This window comes from Chanodichthys erythropterus, chromosome 14 (genome assembly GCF_024489055.1).
Source record: "Chanodichthys erythropterus isolate Z2021 chromosome 14, ASM2448905v1, whole genome shotgun sequence".
Lineage (NCBI taxonomy): Eukaryota > Metazoa > Chordata > Actinopteri > Cypriniformes > Xenocyprididae > Chanodichthys > Chanodichthys erythropterus.
In genome coordinates, this window is record NC_090234.1 from 29,948,778 (window position 1) to 29,964,538 (window position 15,761).

At 36.4% G+C, this 15,761-nt stretch overlaps 1 protein-coding gene across 1 annotated transcript in view; it reads right to left on the reverse strand.

The window, feature by feature from the left end:
* Positions 1-15,761, reverse strand: part of il1rapl1a (interleukin 1 receptor accessory protein-like 1a) — a 74,218-nt gene that overhangs the window by 27,279 nt on the left and 31,178 nt on the right. The window contains exons 3-5 of the mRNA XM_067409952.1: positions 14,995-15,181; positions 14,180-14,333; positions 1,058-1,132 (exon numbers count right to left, since the gene is read on the reverse strand). Of these exons, the coding sequence (XP_067266053.1) occupies positions 1,058-1,132; positions 14,180-14,333; positions 14,995-15,181 (416 nt within the window). The remainder of the gene's footprint in view (positions 1-1,057; positions 1,133-14,179; positions 14,334-14,994; positions 15,182-15,761) is intronic.

Below are 15,761 nucleotides of genomic sequence, written 5' to 3' on the forward strand. Positions count from 1 at the left end.
TCAGTAAAATTTTTTTTTAAAGAAATTAGTAGTTTTATTTAACAAGGATGCTCAAAAATGACAGAAAATACATTTATTATGTTATAAAAGACTTCTATTTAAAATAAATGCTGTTCTTTTAAACTATACATTAATCAAAAAAAGCCTGAGAATAATTCCACAAAACTATTGAGCAACACAAATGTTTTTAACATTTAATAATAAGAAACGTTAATAATAATTTGAAAAATAAGAAATGTTTCTTGAGTATTGAATCAGCATATTAGAATATAGATCATGTGACACTGAAGACTGAAGTAATGGCTGCTGAAAATTCAGCTTTGCCATTACAGAAATAAATTACATTTTAAAATATATTAAAACAGAAAACAGTTATTTAAAATTATAATTGCAATATTACTGTTTTTACTGTATTTTTTATCAAATAAATGCAGCCATGGTGAGCATAAGAGACTTCTTTCTTTTGAATGGTAGAGTACACTGATACAGTGTATAGCACTTGGCAGAAGAAGAAGCAGAAGCACCATGCGTCACTGATGCCCCCTCAAGATGCCCTGGTTATTTTGAGAAATGAGTGATATGACAAGCAGACGCAGCATTACATTCAGAAACACTATGGCTAAAATGGTGCAACTGTTGAATTTGCCTGAATGTTTAATTTGGCAAGCATTCCAGTCAGCATCTCAGAAACAAACAGTAATTTTTGTTCATTTTTAATCCAGGTTTGTGCAGCAATTTTGGCAGACCCATCAAAAAATGAGTCAACCAGACACATTGTGAAAAACCATGATTGATATCGCCTCCAGTTCTTTTGTCACCCTGGAAATAGAAGGTCAAGTCGAGAGCAATGCATCATGGGATACAATATTCCACACAATGTGCTCTGGCTCTATACTGCATTTTTTTTTTACAAATGTCATAGGTCATTTGGGTAATCCATGCATTCAGAAAATTTGCATACATATATATTACATACAATGTTCTTTCAAAAACAGCACATGCCATTGCAAACAAACTCCCCCCACCCCCCACGAAGATAAACGGAAGCTGTTCTTACCGAGCTGCACATCCATGGTGAGAAGCTTGTTTTCAGAGGGAAACAGAATCCTGGGGGGCTCTTCAGTCAGAGGAGCTGAAACAGACACAGAGCGTTATTTTTACTAAGTGACATCAAGCACCTCTGATGAAGCACACACTCTCTCCCTCTCTCTGCCCACACGTTCGTGATTGGATGAGTAAACTCCAGCATCCTGCCATCAACATCTCAGCGAGAATCGTCTTGGTCTCCCCGGTGCTCTCGTTTCTGTTCTTCTTGACTTTTTTCCCCCTATCCATCAATCCTCCCCACACCCCTCTCTCTCTCCAGATCGTTCTCTCCCTATGTGGGCACGATGCTCCAAATTCCAGCTCATTTCCTTCGAGTCAGAGGTGTGTATGTGTCTTTCTCTCTGGTGATTATGCTGACTGTGTTTGTTCAGTTGGCTTTTCTCAAGCACAGGATTACTGTAGGTAATACTACATGCACCATGTCAGTGCATACGTGTGTGTTTGCATTCGGCTTTATGTAACTTTTTAAACTCGAAGATGTATATTTGTGCATGTTTGTCGCGGCTCTAGATTGGTTCTGGGCTGTGAGTGTGTGTGTGCGTGACGTGGGGGGTGCGCTTAATAGACAGCGAGCTGGTGGAAGTTTAAGCCGCGCGATCGCTCATCCAAAATCCAATTTTCACTCAGCGGAGGAAAGCGCACTGGCCCCTCCCGACGGATTATTCCGGGTGACTGACGGATAGCAAACAGCAAATTAATGAATTATGCTTCCAGAATATACACACGCTGTTGACCTATGCAGCACATTTCCCTGTTAAAGGGAAATGGACACATTAGTACAGTATGTAAGACGGTATGACTTAAAGGGTTAGTTCACCCAAAAATGAAAATTCTGTCATGAATTACTCACCCTCATGTTGTTCCACACCCGTAAGACCTTTGTTCATCTTCGAAACACAAATTAAGATAATTTTTGATAAAATCCGATGGCGCAGTAAGGCCTCCATTGACAGCAAGATAATATACACTTTCAAATGCCCAGAAAGCTACTAAAAACGTATTTAAAATGTGAGTACAGTGGTTCAACATTGATATTATAAAGCGACGAGAATACTTTTTGTGCACCAAAAAACCCCCAGAATTATGTCTTTATTCAACAATATCTAGTGATGGCCAATTTCAAAACACTGCTTCATGAAGCTTCGAAGTAGAGACCTGCACTCCCGCGGACAGAGTGTGGCGCGGGACAAGATTTGATGGGCGCGTGCGGGCACGGGCTGTGAGACACTACCCGTGTGCAGGTTGTGGGAGGATAAAATGATTCGTGGGACTCCCGTAAAATAGAAATATCTAAACATAAAATATCTAAAAACTATAAATTGTTATTCATATATTGCAAAAAAGCAACAAGAATAAACGATTTACAGTCGCAAGTATATGCGAGATTCTATTTATAACTTGTGTTTGCAGTGTTGAGCAATGTAGCCAATCACAGTCATATCTGTTGATTTCTGAGATGCAACACAATCAGGTGTTGATGTTAGAATCCTTTCATCACTCAAAATGCCAGAGATTTTATGCAGTGCTGAAATTTGCGTGCTCACGAATCCTATTATTATAACACACGGAGTGTAACATAACGAAAGATTCATTGTTCATGTATTCATTGTTATAACAGTTGCGATGAACTGAAATGTCAGCTGTTTAGTCATTATAAAGGGAGCACTCTTTGCACACATTCTGCCATACCAAACAATGCACGCAGCAGCTTACTTTTCGGTTAAAACTAACTGTGGTTTGTGGTTTGCTTTAATAACAAATATTTTATCGGAAGCGTTTATGCTGGGATGTTGTGGCGACACAACTTATTTCATGGATGTACGGACAAAAATCTATATAAGCTACTTTTATGTGGGATTTTGCGGGCGGGAGCAGGACAAAACATGAATGTCGCGGGCGGGAGCGGGACAATATAAAATTTTTTTGCGGGAGCTGAAAAATCCGTCCTGCACAGGTCTCTACTTCTTTTGTTTGCCAAAATTATGCGAACCATTGACATTTCAAAACACTTATGATGTAATGAAGCCTCGTTTACTGAAATCACATGACTTTGGCACCTCAAACCACTGATTAGAAACAAAAGATTCGTAAAGCTTTGACGCTTCATGAAGCAGTGTTTTGAAATCGGCCATCACTAGATATTAATAAAGTTGTTATTTTGTTTTTTTGGCACAGAAAAAGTATTCTTGTAGCTTTATAATATTAAGGATGAACCACTGTAGTCACATGAACTGTTTTAAATATAAAATATTTTTAGTACCTTTATGGATCCCGAGAGTTGACGGTGACATTGCTGGCAACGGAGGCCTCACTGAGCCATTGGATTTTATCAAAAATATCTTAATTTGTATTCCGAAGATGAACGAAGGTCTTACGGGTGTGGAACGACACAAGGGTGAGTAATTAATTATATAATTTTCATTTTTGGGTGATTTAAATCTTATATCACAGTATAGTATCATGGTAATGGTCTGTATCACAATTTAGTTTTATGCTAAAAAAAAAAAACATTATATAATATAAATTGTCATCTGTAATGCTTAATTTTGGATAATCTAACATATTAACACTTTCCATACTTGTTGTAAAGGGATGATATATGTAATTTAAAAAATATATATATATGGAAATGAGCAAAAATTTGTTATTGCAACCTCTTACTTTTGACCCAGCCACTGGTTTGACTAGTAAAATAAATTCAGAAATAAAAAGTCTATTTTTGAAATGCAGGGGTCAAAACAGATTTTCAAAATAACTTTTTGATTTATTCCCTTTCATAAAGTCCGAGATGTGGCTTTCAGACAGAAAATAAATTACCACACAACCTTGGTGTTTGTCAAAAAACAGTCTATAATTCAGCTGGGAATGGGGGTGGGGGGTATGAACACCCTCATTCTGGATTCGGGAGGCAATAAAATGTTGAAAATATTTTACAACCAAATGATAAACTATTACAGTCTGAATAAATCTTATGACTGGTATCAGTGGTTTATAAGGTGAAGTGAATTACAACATTAATTTCAGCTCGTTTCTTCTTCACAAAGCCAACAAATGACTTGAGAGTTGTAATACAGCTAAGTCTTTTAGACCAGTTTTATGGTACTTTTAAGTTTCCGACCTTCATCTCCATTCATTGTAACTGCATGTAAAATACAGCTAGCAAAGCCTTCGGAATAATTCTTTTGTGCTACATGGGAGAAAGTTGAAACAACATGGGGGTGAGCAAAAGATGAAAACTCATTTTTATTTTACGGTGAACTATTCCTTTAAAAGATTTTTTTTAAGAATATAAGGGTCTTTAATGAGCCTGTCAAGACTGTAACTATCATAACATGCTTTAAACGCAGCTTGAGGATGTGCAGAGATTGAGAGGATGAGAGAAAAGATAGAAAGCGAGAAAGAGAGAGAGAGAGAGAGAGAGAGAGAGAGAGAGAGAGAGGATGAGTCACCATATAAATTGCTTGCTGTCTGGTAGAACAATTACACAGCTAATCTAAGCAATGAGCAATGTAGTGTCACCACGACTCGAACCCACAACCAAGACAAACACCCTCAATATGAAGATGCTATCGTCTCTATGTCTAAAAGTAAAAAGAGAGAGAGACAGAGGAGAATTCACTAAGATTGAATTGCAGCCACTGACAGCACCATTTATTTGCGAACACTGTCTGCGTTGTTTTAGCACCCAATTTACAAGCGTCCGCAAAATCGGTGCTGCATTTAGATACAAAGGAGGTCTTTGCACTAAAAAGCATCAAAATAGCTAGACCAGACTGTGATAGTGAATAAGAAGCTATTCTGACTAAGTGACTGTTTAGTGAATTCATCCCTGAGAGAGAGAGGAACACAGAGGGAGATGAAAAGAGAGAAAAATGTGAGTTGGATCAGAAGCAAGGGATGAGTGTGATGGAAGGATAGCGTGATGCAGAAGAGGAGAGAAATAAAAACACTCAGGCCAGCACAGTGGGGAGACTGGTTACACTCAGCAGGGGGGGAAGCTACAACCCAGAAAAAAAAAAAAAGTCCGCTTTTAAATTCCTCCATACTCTGTTTGTGTGTTATAGTCCTCTCTCACACACACTCACACACATGTGTAGAGTAGTTTCTGTGTGTGTGAGATGAGTTCACGGAGTTTGAGACTGATATATTGACAGACTGCGTGTAGGAGAGGTGTGATAGCGCAGGCTCCCTCTGAGGTTCACAACTCTTTTTCTCCAACACACACACACACACACACACACACACACACACACACACACACACACACACACACACACACACACACACACACACACACACACACACACACACACACACACACACACACACACACACACACACACACACACGTAAGCACACACAAACTCTCCCACAAAAGCTCACATACACGTATGTGGCTCCACAAAGTAACTGGACATGTTTAAAAATGTAAACATCTATGCATGCACATTTCCAAGTTGGAAGTCTGAATTCAAATGGCGTTCTATTGCATTTTTCCACACACATTCTGGACATTCCAATTTTCCGAATTGAATGGGACACAGCATCACTAGAGGCACCTGTGTGAAATTGATGGGAATTGACTCCATAGCTCCACTAAAATAATCTTGGAATCAGCGGATTAAAAAATAATAGCAAAATAATACGCAATGCCTAATGCAATAGCATTCATAAATCATTGTGTCATAGTGTGGCTTAAGTGTCTTGGGTAGTTTTGGGGCCACTGTACACACACATACACACACACACACCCTTACCCTAATGTCGTTCCACACCCATAAGACCTTCATTCATTTTCATAACACAAATTAAGATATTTTTGATGAAATCTGATGGCTCAGAAAATGCCCAGAAAGCTACTAAAAACATATTTAAAACAGTTCATGTGACTACAGTGGTTCAACATTGATATCATAAAGCGATAAGAAAACTTTTTGTGCGGCAAAAAAACAAAAAACAAAATAACTTTATTCAACAATATCTAGAGATGGGCGATTTCAAAACACTGCTTCATGAAGCTTCGAAGCTTTACAAATCTTTTGTTTTGAATCAGTGGTTCGGAGCAGGTATCAAACTACCAAAGTCACGTGAACCATTTAAATTTCAAAACTTTCCAAACACTTATGACATAATGAAACCTTGTTTACTGAAATCATGTGACTTTGGCAGTTTGATAGATAAATAAATAAAGTCAAATTGAGTTGAATAAAGTCATTAATTTCTTTTTTTGGTGCACAAAAAGTATTCTCGTCACTTCATAACATTAGGGTTGAACCACTGTAGTCACATGAACTGTTTTAAATATGTCTTTAGTACCTTTCTGGGCATTTGAAAGTGTTAATTAAAATGAAAATGTCATTATTTGTGTTCCGAAAATGAATGAAGTCTTACGGGTGTGGAACAACATGAGGGTGAGTAATTAATGACAGAATTTTCATTTTTGGGTGAACTAACCCTTTAAATTGTATATTTTTTTAGATAATTGGAATGAGGCGGCAATATTAATAATAATTATTATAATTATTGTTATAATTAATTATTGTTACTAATATTAAATAATACATTTTAATGAATTATTAGATCATATTATTTATATGCAATACTGTTCTAAATGATATTCTTTTGACAGAAATTAATACTTTTATTCAGCAAGGACGCATTCAATTGGTCAAATGTGACAGTAAAACATTTAAAAATGTTACAAAAGATTTCTATTTCATATAAATGGTGTTCTTTTGAACTTTCCATTCATCAAAGAATCCTGAAAGAATGCATCACTGTTTCCACAAAAATATAATTTTACATAAAAAAGTTGGTAACACTTTTGCAATAAGGTTTCATTAGTTAACCTGAGCTAAGAATGAACAATACTTCTACAGCATTTATTAATGGATAAGTTATGAACATAAATGAACATTGAAAGACTGTATTTTTATTAACATTAACAAAGATTATTAAATACTGTAAAAAATGTATTGCTCTCTGTTAGTTCATGCTAATTAATACATTAACTAATGTAAACAAATGAGACCTTATTGCAAAGTGTTACCAAAAAGTTTTACAATGCTTCAAAAATAATAACTATAATAATAAGCAAAAAGTATAATTGTTTTCATTTTAATTTGTCAATACAAAATGTTGTTTGGCTATTATTATTAACAGTCATCTTTTTGGATCATCGGTGATGATTGCAGACATGGAGGTGCAGCTTTCATTTAAAAGAGATAAGTGGTAAGAGATAAGTCGCTAAAACCGTCTCATTCATAGATCACCATTTTAAGTTATTTCAAGTCTATTTTGATTTGAACCTGACAGAAAGGGATGTCATATGAGTGGCTGAGTAATTCACTTTGTAATTAGTCTGCCAGTTTCCTCCAGTTTGACCCATTCATGGAGATTTGTGGAGCACTGCTACACATACTACTTCAGCCAATATTACGAAATAATTCTTTTGTGGCATTTTTCAAATTTTGCCTCCTCAGAAAAAAACGCCTCTGATTCTGATGTAGGAACCAGACAGTTTTTTTTAAATCTCTCTTTGTCATAGTTCATATTGCATAACTCTTTGTTCAGTGCGGGGTAAATAATTCACATGCCCCTCTGACTGCTGAAACACTATTTTTCCATTACATATAAACCCAAAACAAGGGAACAGCTAATCAAAAACATGCACCTTAAACGGTCTGAGAACCTTAAACACAGATGTAACCCATACCTAACAGTCTTACTTAGCTGCAGCTTAAACTACAAGATAAACCTTGTGTGAACTTTAGCCTGCAAAAGTGTCCTAGCATTAGCCAGAGAGCACGGTTCGCTGGCAAAACTAGGGCAGATTTGATGCTTGGGAGGACACGAGAATGTATTCATTGCGATCTCTGCAGCACACTGCGCTGGATACGATTCACTTTTGTAGAGCATTCAGAATATCTGACTCTATTTTCAGTGATGAAAGAGATTTTCATGCTATGCATTATTCCTGTTCAGATGTCCTTGAGAAATAAACTGTGAGATAAAAGGAAGCTCTGAGGGGAAGAACTACTGGAGTGGAATGTAAAAAAGGTGGAATCTGTGTTACTGCCGTGTGTGCAGGGCCGTAAGCTAATTGGGTGAAAGGTGGGAACGTTTCTAGGGGACCACAAGTCCAGAGGTTAAAATTAAAATTAAAATTACTCAACAAATCACACACACATACACACACACACACACACACACATTTTTTATATATATATATATATATATATACACACACACACACACACATACACATTTCTACAACTTTCTCCCATCTCCCGACTGCATCTCTGGAGCTCAGCCACAGTGATCTTTGGGTTCTTCTTTACCTCTCTCACCAAGGCTCTTCTCCCCCGATAGCTCAGTTTGGCCGGATGGCCAGCTTTAGGAAGGGTTCTGGTCGTCCCAAATGTCTTCCATTTAAGGATTATGGAGGCCACTGTGCTCTTAGGAACCTTAAGTGCAGCAGAAATTTTTTTGTAACCATGGCTAGATCTGTGCCTTGCCACAATTCTGTCTCTGAGCTCTTCAGGAGTTCCTTTGACCTCATGATTCTCATTTGCTCTGACATCCAAATGTCACAATAATGAAAACACAAATTGATTCCCTCTATTTAAATGAAAAATATTTTGTATATTCATATTCTTCTTGTTATAAAATTGATATAAAATCCAGTATAATTAATTGAATGTTGCCCCTGTCCACCTAAATGAAAAAAAAAAAACATTTTGTTATTTATTTTAAAATTACTAATATAATATAAATGAATGTAGAATTCAATTTAATGAATTCCATTTTACATCCAAATATTTAAAAATAATGAAAGCACAAATCTGCCCCCTATCAAAATGTAAAATATTGTATATTAATAATATACATTTTATTATTATTATTATTATTATTATTATAGATGTAAATTCCAGTATAATTAATTGAATGTTTAAGAATAATAATACACAATTGAATGTAAAAAAATAAACACAAATTGTGCATTTCAATCTGTGGTCCTGCACCCTAAATAAAAAAATAAATAAAATATGTTCATATTAGGATAAAATAAACTGGATTTTTACTAGGCTCGCCCACAAGGGTGTTAAGAATTACTAGCTATGGCTCTCTGTGTAAATAGTTTAAAATAAAATAAAAACAGTAGCAGTCAATAGAAATTCCCCAACATGCAGAAAAATGAGTGTGTGTGTGTGCGTGCGTTATGGGGTGACTAAGAGAGAGTTAAGTTGTCGCACTCTCACTTAGCGGCATCTGTAATTATTCCTTAATTAAATATGATTACATAACTCTCTGCTGATTACGGGCACATGTGCACACACACACACACACACACACTCTCTCTCACACACACACACACACACACACACACACACACACACACACACACACACACACACACACACACACACACACACACACACACACCGACACTTACACACAAAACACACACACACTTATCTTGTCCTGATTAGACTTGACAGATGCAAGGTGTTGGGAGCATGTGTAAAGAACGTGCTATCGCAGCCCCAGTGCACTATAGGGGATTTCAAGACAACGGGGGCTCCAATCAACATGGAGATCAATGGATAAACAAACAAAACGCTCTCTTAACCGTGTATCATTTTGTAACCACTTAATACCCACCCTGCCATTCAGCACCGCTTTCCCAGCAGTCTACAGTACCCACAAAAACCCTTCTGTTATCTATGGGTGACTGGATCGAATCTGAGCAACTGTCCTCGCCTGACCGTTTCCATAGAGATACAGTGGGAAGGGCACAAATTGGTACAGGTGGGAGAGGTAAAGAAAGGTTGGCAATGTCCCTGGAACACTCCATTGCAAGTCCCTCCCGGGCACACGCGGTTACACGCTTACACTGCTCAAAACCTGCCGTTGGCATGGACACCACGCAAGTGTCCATGGAAACCACATTGTCTGTACTAAAATAGCAATAGGAAACGCAAGCTACTTTTGGAAACTGTTTTCCAGCAAGCGCTACAACACACAGCTCTACATCCGGATGCTGGACGCCTCTTCTAACATTCCATAGCAGAATAAAAAAAAAGTGACAAATGAGAGAAAACTAGGGTATTTTTTTTCTCAGGAGAAAAAATACTGAGAAGCAGGTAACTTGTGTAAAAGCCTCAATTTGATCACCATTTTGATTGCATTGCTGTCTAGGACAAATAATCAAAATATTAAAGATTTGTGATTTCTTTTCTAGAAGAAATGACTGTAGTTTCAAGTACATTCCTGTTCTTTGAAAAATATTAATTTATTGGAACATGATACCAACTTTAATATGTAAAAAAACTGCATTTTATATGACCTGTGGTTACTAAGGCATGCTCAAAGCAAAAGCCCAAAGTAAAATAAAATAATAATGAATAACCAGAATTATGAATTATTGAATTTCATGGTAGTTCTGATAAACTGAAGGGTGCTAGAAAATAAAATGGGCTGGAGAAAATAAAATGGGATGGAAAGTTAATGTCTGACACTGAAGAAAAAAAAAAATATGATAAAATATTTATTCTATTTATATATTGTGAGGAAAATATCTCTATATATACACATAAGTTCCCTCACAAACAGCTGGTTTCAGAGACATTTTCCCCCACATGATTTGATAGCCTTATATAATGAATATAATGAAGTGACATAAAAAATGATGATTTGTCCCATTAAGTGTTCCTTACTGCAAAAAAAAAAAAATGTGATGCTTGTATTCATTACTGAGCACCTCAACCATTTCTAATGATTTTATATTCTCTGTTGCCATGTATCTAATTTAAAAACATATTCAGCTGTTTTTTTTCCCTGTGTCTTTGTAACATTATCTTGTTTTCTCCAACTACAGGCAAAGCATGATGAATCACTGGGTGAAAGAGAGGGCAGCAGACCGGCCAGGTCAACATGCAGGACATCAGATTCTACAAGAGCATGATGCTCCTGTGTCCTGTAGATATATCACAGGACAATGGTACTCTACTAAAATGCAACATATTCACTGTTAAAAACCAGCCTGAACTATTTTGCTCTCCCATTACTATAAAAATCAGCTTCTATGACTGATACAGAGTTCACACCCAACTACACACATACTGCTCACACAGGAAGTCATTTTTTCTCTGTTTGTGTGTGCGTGTGTGCGCAACATGCATGATTAACTGTTTAAACACACATTTTTGGCTCTCTGCCTCGAGAAAGGATGTACAATAGCACTGATTCACATCATTGGTCGTGTATTTTTGTAGGTCAGTTTCACGCTTCAAATTTTCAGACATGCACGCGCAAAAAAAGGCACAAAAACCCCACTGCTCCAATCGTTGTTGTCGAAAACCGTGTCCGCAGTAATAGACTGTCTGTAAGTACTCAAAAACAAGAAAATGATTCTGTGTTCTTCCGCTAACTTCCTCCCTCAGGCACACAGGCAGCTCCACCAGATAACCCGCTGCAGAGATGTACCATCGAGGCAAGTTTATGTAGCAATTATAGAGACGTACTGCTGTAACCAGCTCAAAACAAATTGAGCTATAGTGTTTTGATTCTGCTGTAACTGCTATTCGACTCCTAACATCAAAACTCTGTCTCCGTGACGAGGGTTAAATCGAGCTATGGACTAAATTTTACTGTTAATGGTGGTTTTTCCATTGAGAATCATTTGCCGTCCTGGACTATAAGTTCCATCCAGGAAATCGTCCCTGAGAGTCTAATGCCATCCTAAAATAGGCTTTAAATGAGCACGGGAAGAGAAGCGCCGAGTGTTTTAATAGGTTTCAACTGAATGAGGGTTTAGGAAGGAGGAGAGAAATAACATCTGACCTCTTTTCACCTGTACGTGCCGTTTTATTGACCTGCTATAGTGGCAGAAAGGACCGAATTCACAAGGGGCCAATAAAAATCTGTTTAATCGTAGACAGAGATGTTTAAACGTAAAAATATAGATGAAAATGACCTTTCCATTGCCGGCTTAGTGTTGTGTCTGTATAAATGTCATTCTCTATCGCTCTCTATCTCTGTTATTGTGTGTAAAGAGCAGTAATAGAGGTCAAATGTGTGTATTGGGAAGAGCACATGCTCACGACACATATGAGCAGTTGTGCTCACGGGAACGCAGGTCTGGCCTTGTGTCATAACTCAATCTCATTCTCCCTCATTGTCTCTCTCGACTATCCTAAAGGCCAAAGGCCCACGAATAATAAAAAAGGCTGTCATTAACCATTTCATCGCTGTATTTTACATTAAAAAACCCTGGTTAGTGTATATACAGTATTTAAAGCTGCAGTGTATAATTTCTGCGACACTAAATGCTAAAATTTGCCTGGTGCCAGTCTGCACAAAACATTCTTTGCCTATTTCTATCTGTACACTGTAAAAAATGTAGGTCATTTTTACAGAAAAAAAGACTGTAAAGATGCTGTAAAGTTATCTTACCATATACAGTGAAAGATTGTAATTGATTTAACATCATATTATATGCAATTTTAATGTAAAAATACCAATGTATGGTTTTTGCAAGTAAAAACTATGAAATATCAGATCATTTAAATTGAAAAACAGTAAAAGGACATTTTCTACGGATAATTAAATTTTTCTCATTAAATTATGAGAAAAACGTTGTTAAATTATGAGAACAAACTTTTTTCTCGTAATTTAACGACATTTTTCTCATAATTTAATGAATTTGTTCTCGTAATTTAACAATTTTTTTCTCGTAATTTAATGACTTTATTCTCAACATTTTGTCTTGACCTTTTTCTCAAAATTTAACCCGTTTTTTCAAGTAATTTAATGAGTTTATTCTCAACATTTTATTTCAACTTTTTTTTTTTTTAATTTAACCATTTTTTTTCTAGTAATTTAATAACTTTATTCTCAACATTTTTATTATTGCTTGGCCCTAATCCTCTTCCATAATTTTCAGACATTTCCTGTGATAAAAATATATATATTCTATGTAAATAATTTTGTTTCTTGTCATTTTTGTTGTCAGTAATGTACATTAGAGTGTAACACTTTGTTATTAAGTTAATGTTTATTGAATTATTTTAGTATTGTGTGCTACCCTGAGGGTATTTTGTCTTTGCTTGCTTGTATGATTGTCCAAGTTTAAAGGATTAGTTCAATTTAAAATGAAAATTACCCCACGATTTACTCACCCTCAAGCCATCCAAGGTCTATATGACTTTCTTTCTAATGAACACAATTTGAGTTATATTAATAAATATCCTGACACATCCAAGCTTTATAATGGCAGTGAACGGGGGCAATGAGTTTGAAGCTCAAGAAAGTGCATCAATCCATCATAAACGTACTCCACACGGCTTCGGAGGGCTAATAAAAGCCTTCTGAAGTGAAGCAATGCATTTTTTACTATAATTTAACAGAATATGTTTTGAAGTGTAGATCATACAATGCAGGACGAGGTACATACTGATGTTTAATACTTAGTGTTTGTGTTTTCATTGTATTGACTTTTTTGTTGAATAATGAATAGCTACGCTAATTAACACTAATGAAACAAAAACCTTTTTGTCACTGTCTTACACTGTTCTGTTATTTTCTGTATTTGCTCTGTTGCAAAAATACATCTCATATTTCAATTACAGAAAATGTCTTTTAAAAAAATTAAAAGGAGCAAAAATTAAAGAAACTGTTCAAGCACCCTCAATCTAAACCTTATGATTTTTTTTCCATCCGTGGAACATAAAAGGATATAAATGAGGGATGATGACTTTGACTATAAAGCTCAAAAAAGCGGTCCATATGACTCATGCGCTATACTTTGAGTCTTCTGAAATCATATGATAGCTTTGCAAAAAGAATAGACTGAAAAGTTATTCACTGAAAAACTTGTGCATTAATGATAGATACAGCAAAGTCATTTTTAAAAAAGCATGGCACAGCGAGTTTGTCTGAAACCAAATAAGAAGCAAAACAACGACAACAACAACAAAAATATACACGCTTCAAAAAACTATCGACCCCTCTCAGCAAGACTATCACAGCAAGTTCTCTCACACATTGAAGAGACGTCACACGGTACTACCTGTCACGCTCAGATAGGTTGTCCTTCGCACCAGGAAGCCTCCAAAAACTAGCTCACAGGTGTAGTTGCCGATGTCATCCTCCCTCACTTCCTGTATGGAAAGCATGTCTGCAGTCTGTAGTATGCTGCTCCTCCACTGCTGCACGTTACACTCCTGAACACCCGCAGGCAAAGAGAAAGAAAGAAAAATTATATAGAAAACAAAGAGACTGCACCATATTGCATGTGTATATACAAACATTTGTATACAGTCATAATGAAAAAACAGAGGGGAATTCAATAAGAGTAACTGTGCTTGCCGACAGCATTCAAATCAAGAAACGGCACAACCCACCCCCCCAAAAAAGAAAAGCTAAACAATTTCTTGATCTTGCGGGACATTGTCACAACACTACGATCCAGACACCCAAATTGGCTCTTTAAAATGCAAAAAGGTGCACTCGACTGTATAAGACTAACACTCCTATGCTAATTTGATCATCATTTGATGAATTACTGCTGCCATGATCGATTGAAAATGTACACAAACACTCTCTTTTAAGTAATTTTCTGTGTATGTGGGGTAAAAGCACACTGTTAATCGCCCTAGGCAAATAGCGCTAACTTTTGTGAATAAGGCATAAAGTATAATAACCCTAATTTACATAAAAAGGAGGTGTGTTTGCACTGAAAAGAATGACAATGGCTTAATTTGAAGTCTCAGGGGGCAGGTGTCATGATGCTGGATCGCAGGTGGTTTGTGAATAAGACACTGGTTTGTGTACTGAACGGCACAACTGTTTAGTGAATTCACCTCACAGTATCTCCCACTGTACCTTGTACCACGTTATCTGCGGTTTTTCTCCAGACTGAACGTAATCCTGGATATCAGGACAGGAGATGTCTTTACTCTTGCCCAGTTCTCCTTTTTCAGTGTAGCGCAGTTTTGAGTTATAACATCCTGCAGTGTCATTATCGGCAACCAACAGAGTCATAGACACCTTCATACAAAACGTGGAATTCCTGTAACACACACACACACACACACACACACACACACACAGAGTATATAAACTGTGCTTTCTGCAATCAGATTAACACAAACTCACCCAGAGACATCAAATTTGTTATCTCACAGATCCTATACACTAAACAAATTATACAAGAATAAAACCTGATTTTATTTGCTATTCAACCATGATAGATGTAATTTGACCACGATGGAACACAATTTGTCTGCAATTTTCATGTGGGGCTACAAATAATTAGCACTTTACTGATGGAATATGAGAAGCAAATTAATAGAAAATGTTTTCTCAAAGGTTTAAAGGGTCATTTCATACATTTTTTATCACTTTACATTTTCCCTGAGGTCCACTTATAATGTTCGTTAATGTTTTTCACCAGAAAAACACATCAAAATTAGTATTCCACCCTCTCTATGACCCTTACAATTAAACTAGATGTTTTTCTTTTCTTTTTTTTTCTTCTATCAAAGATGCGGAAATATGTCATGAGACATTTCTGAGTGTTTTCATAGTACAATGTCCATTTATTTATTTAATTAACCCCCCTCCCATTTCTAATTATATGACCCTGCATT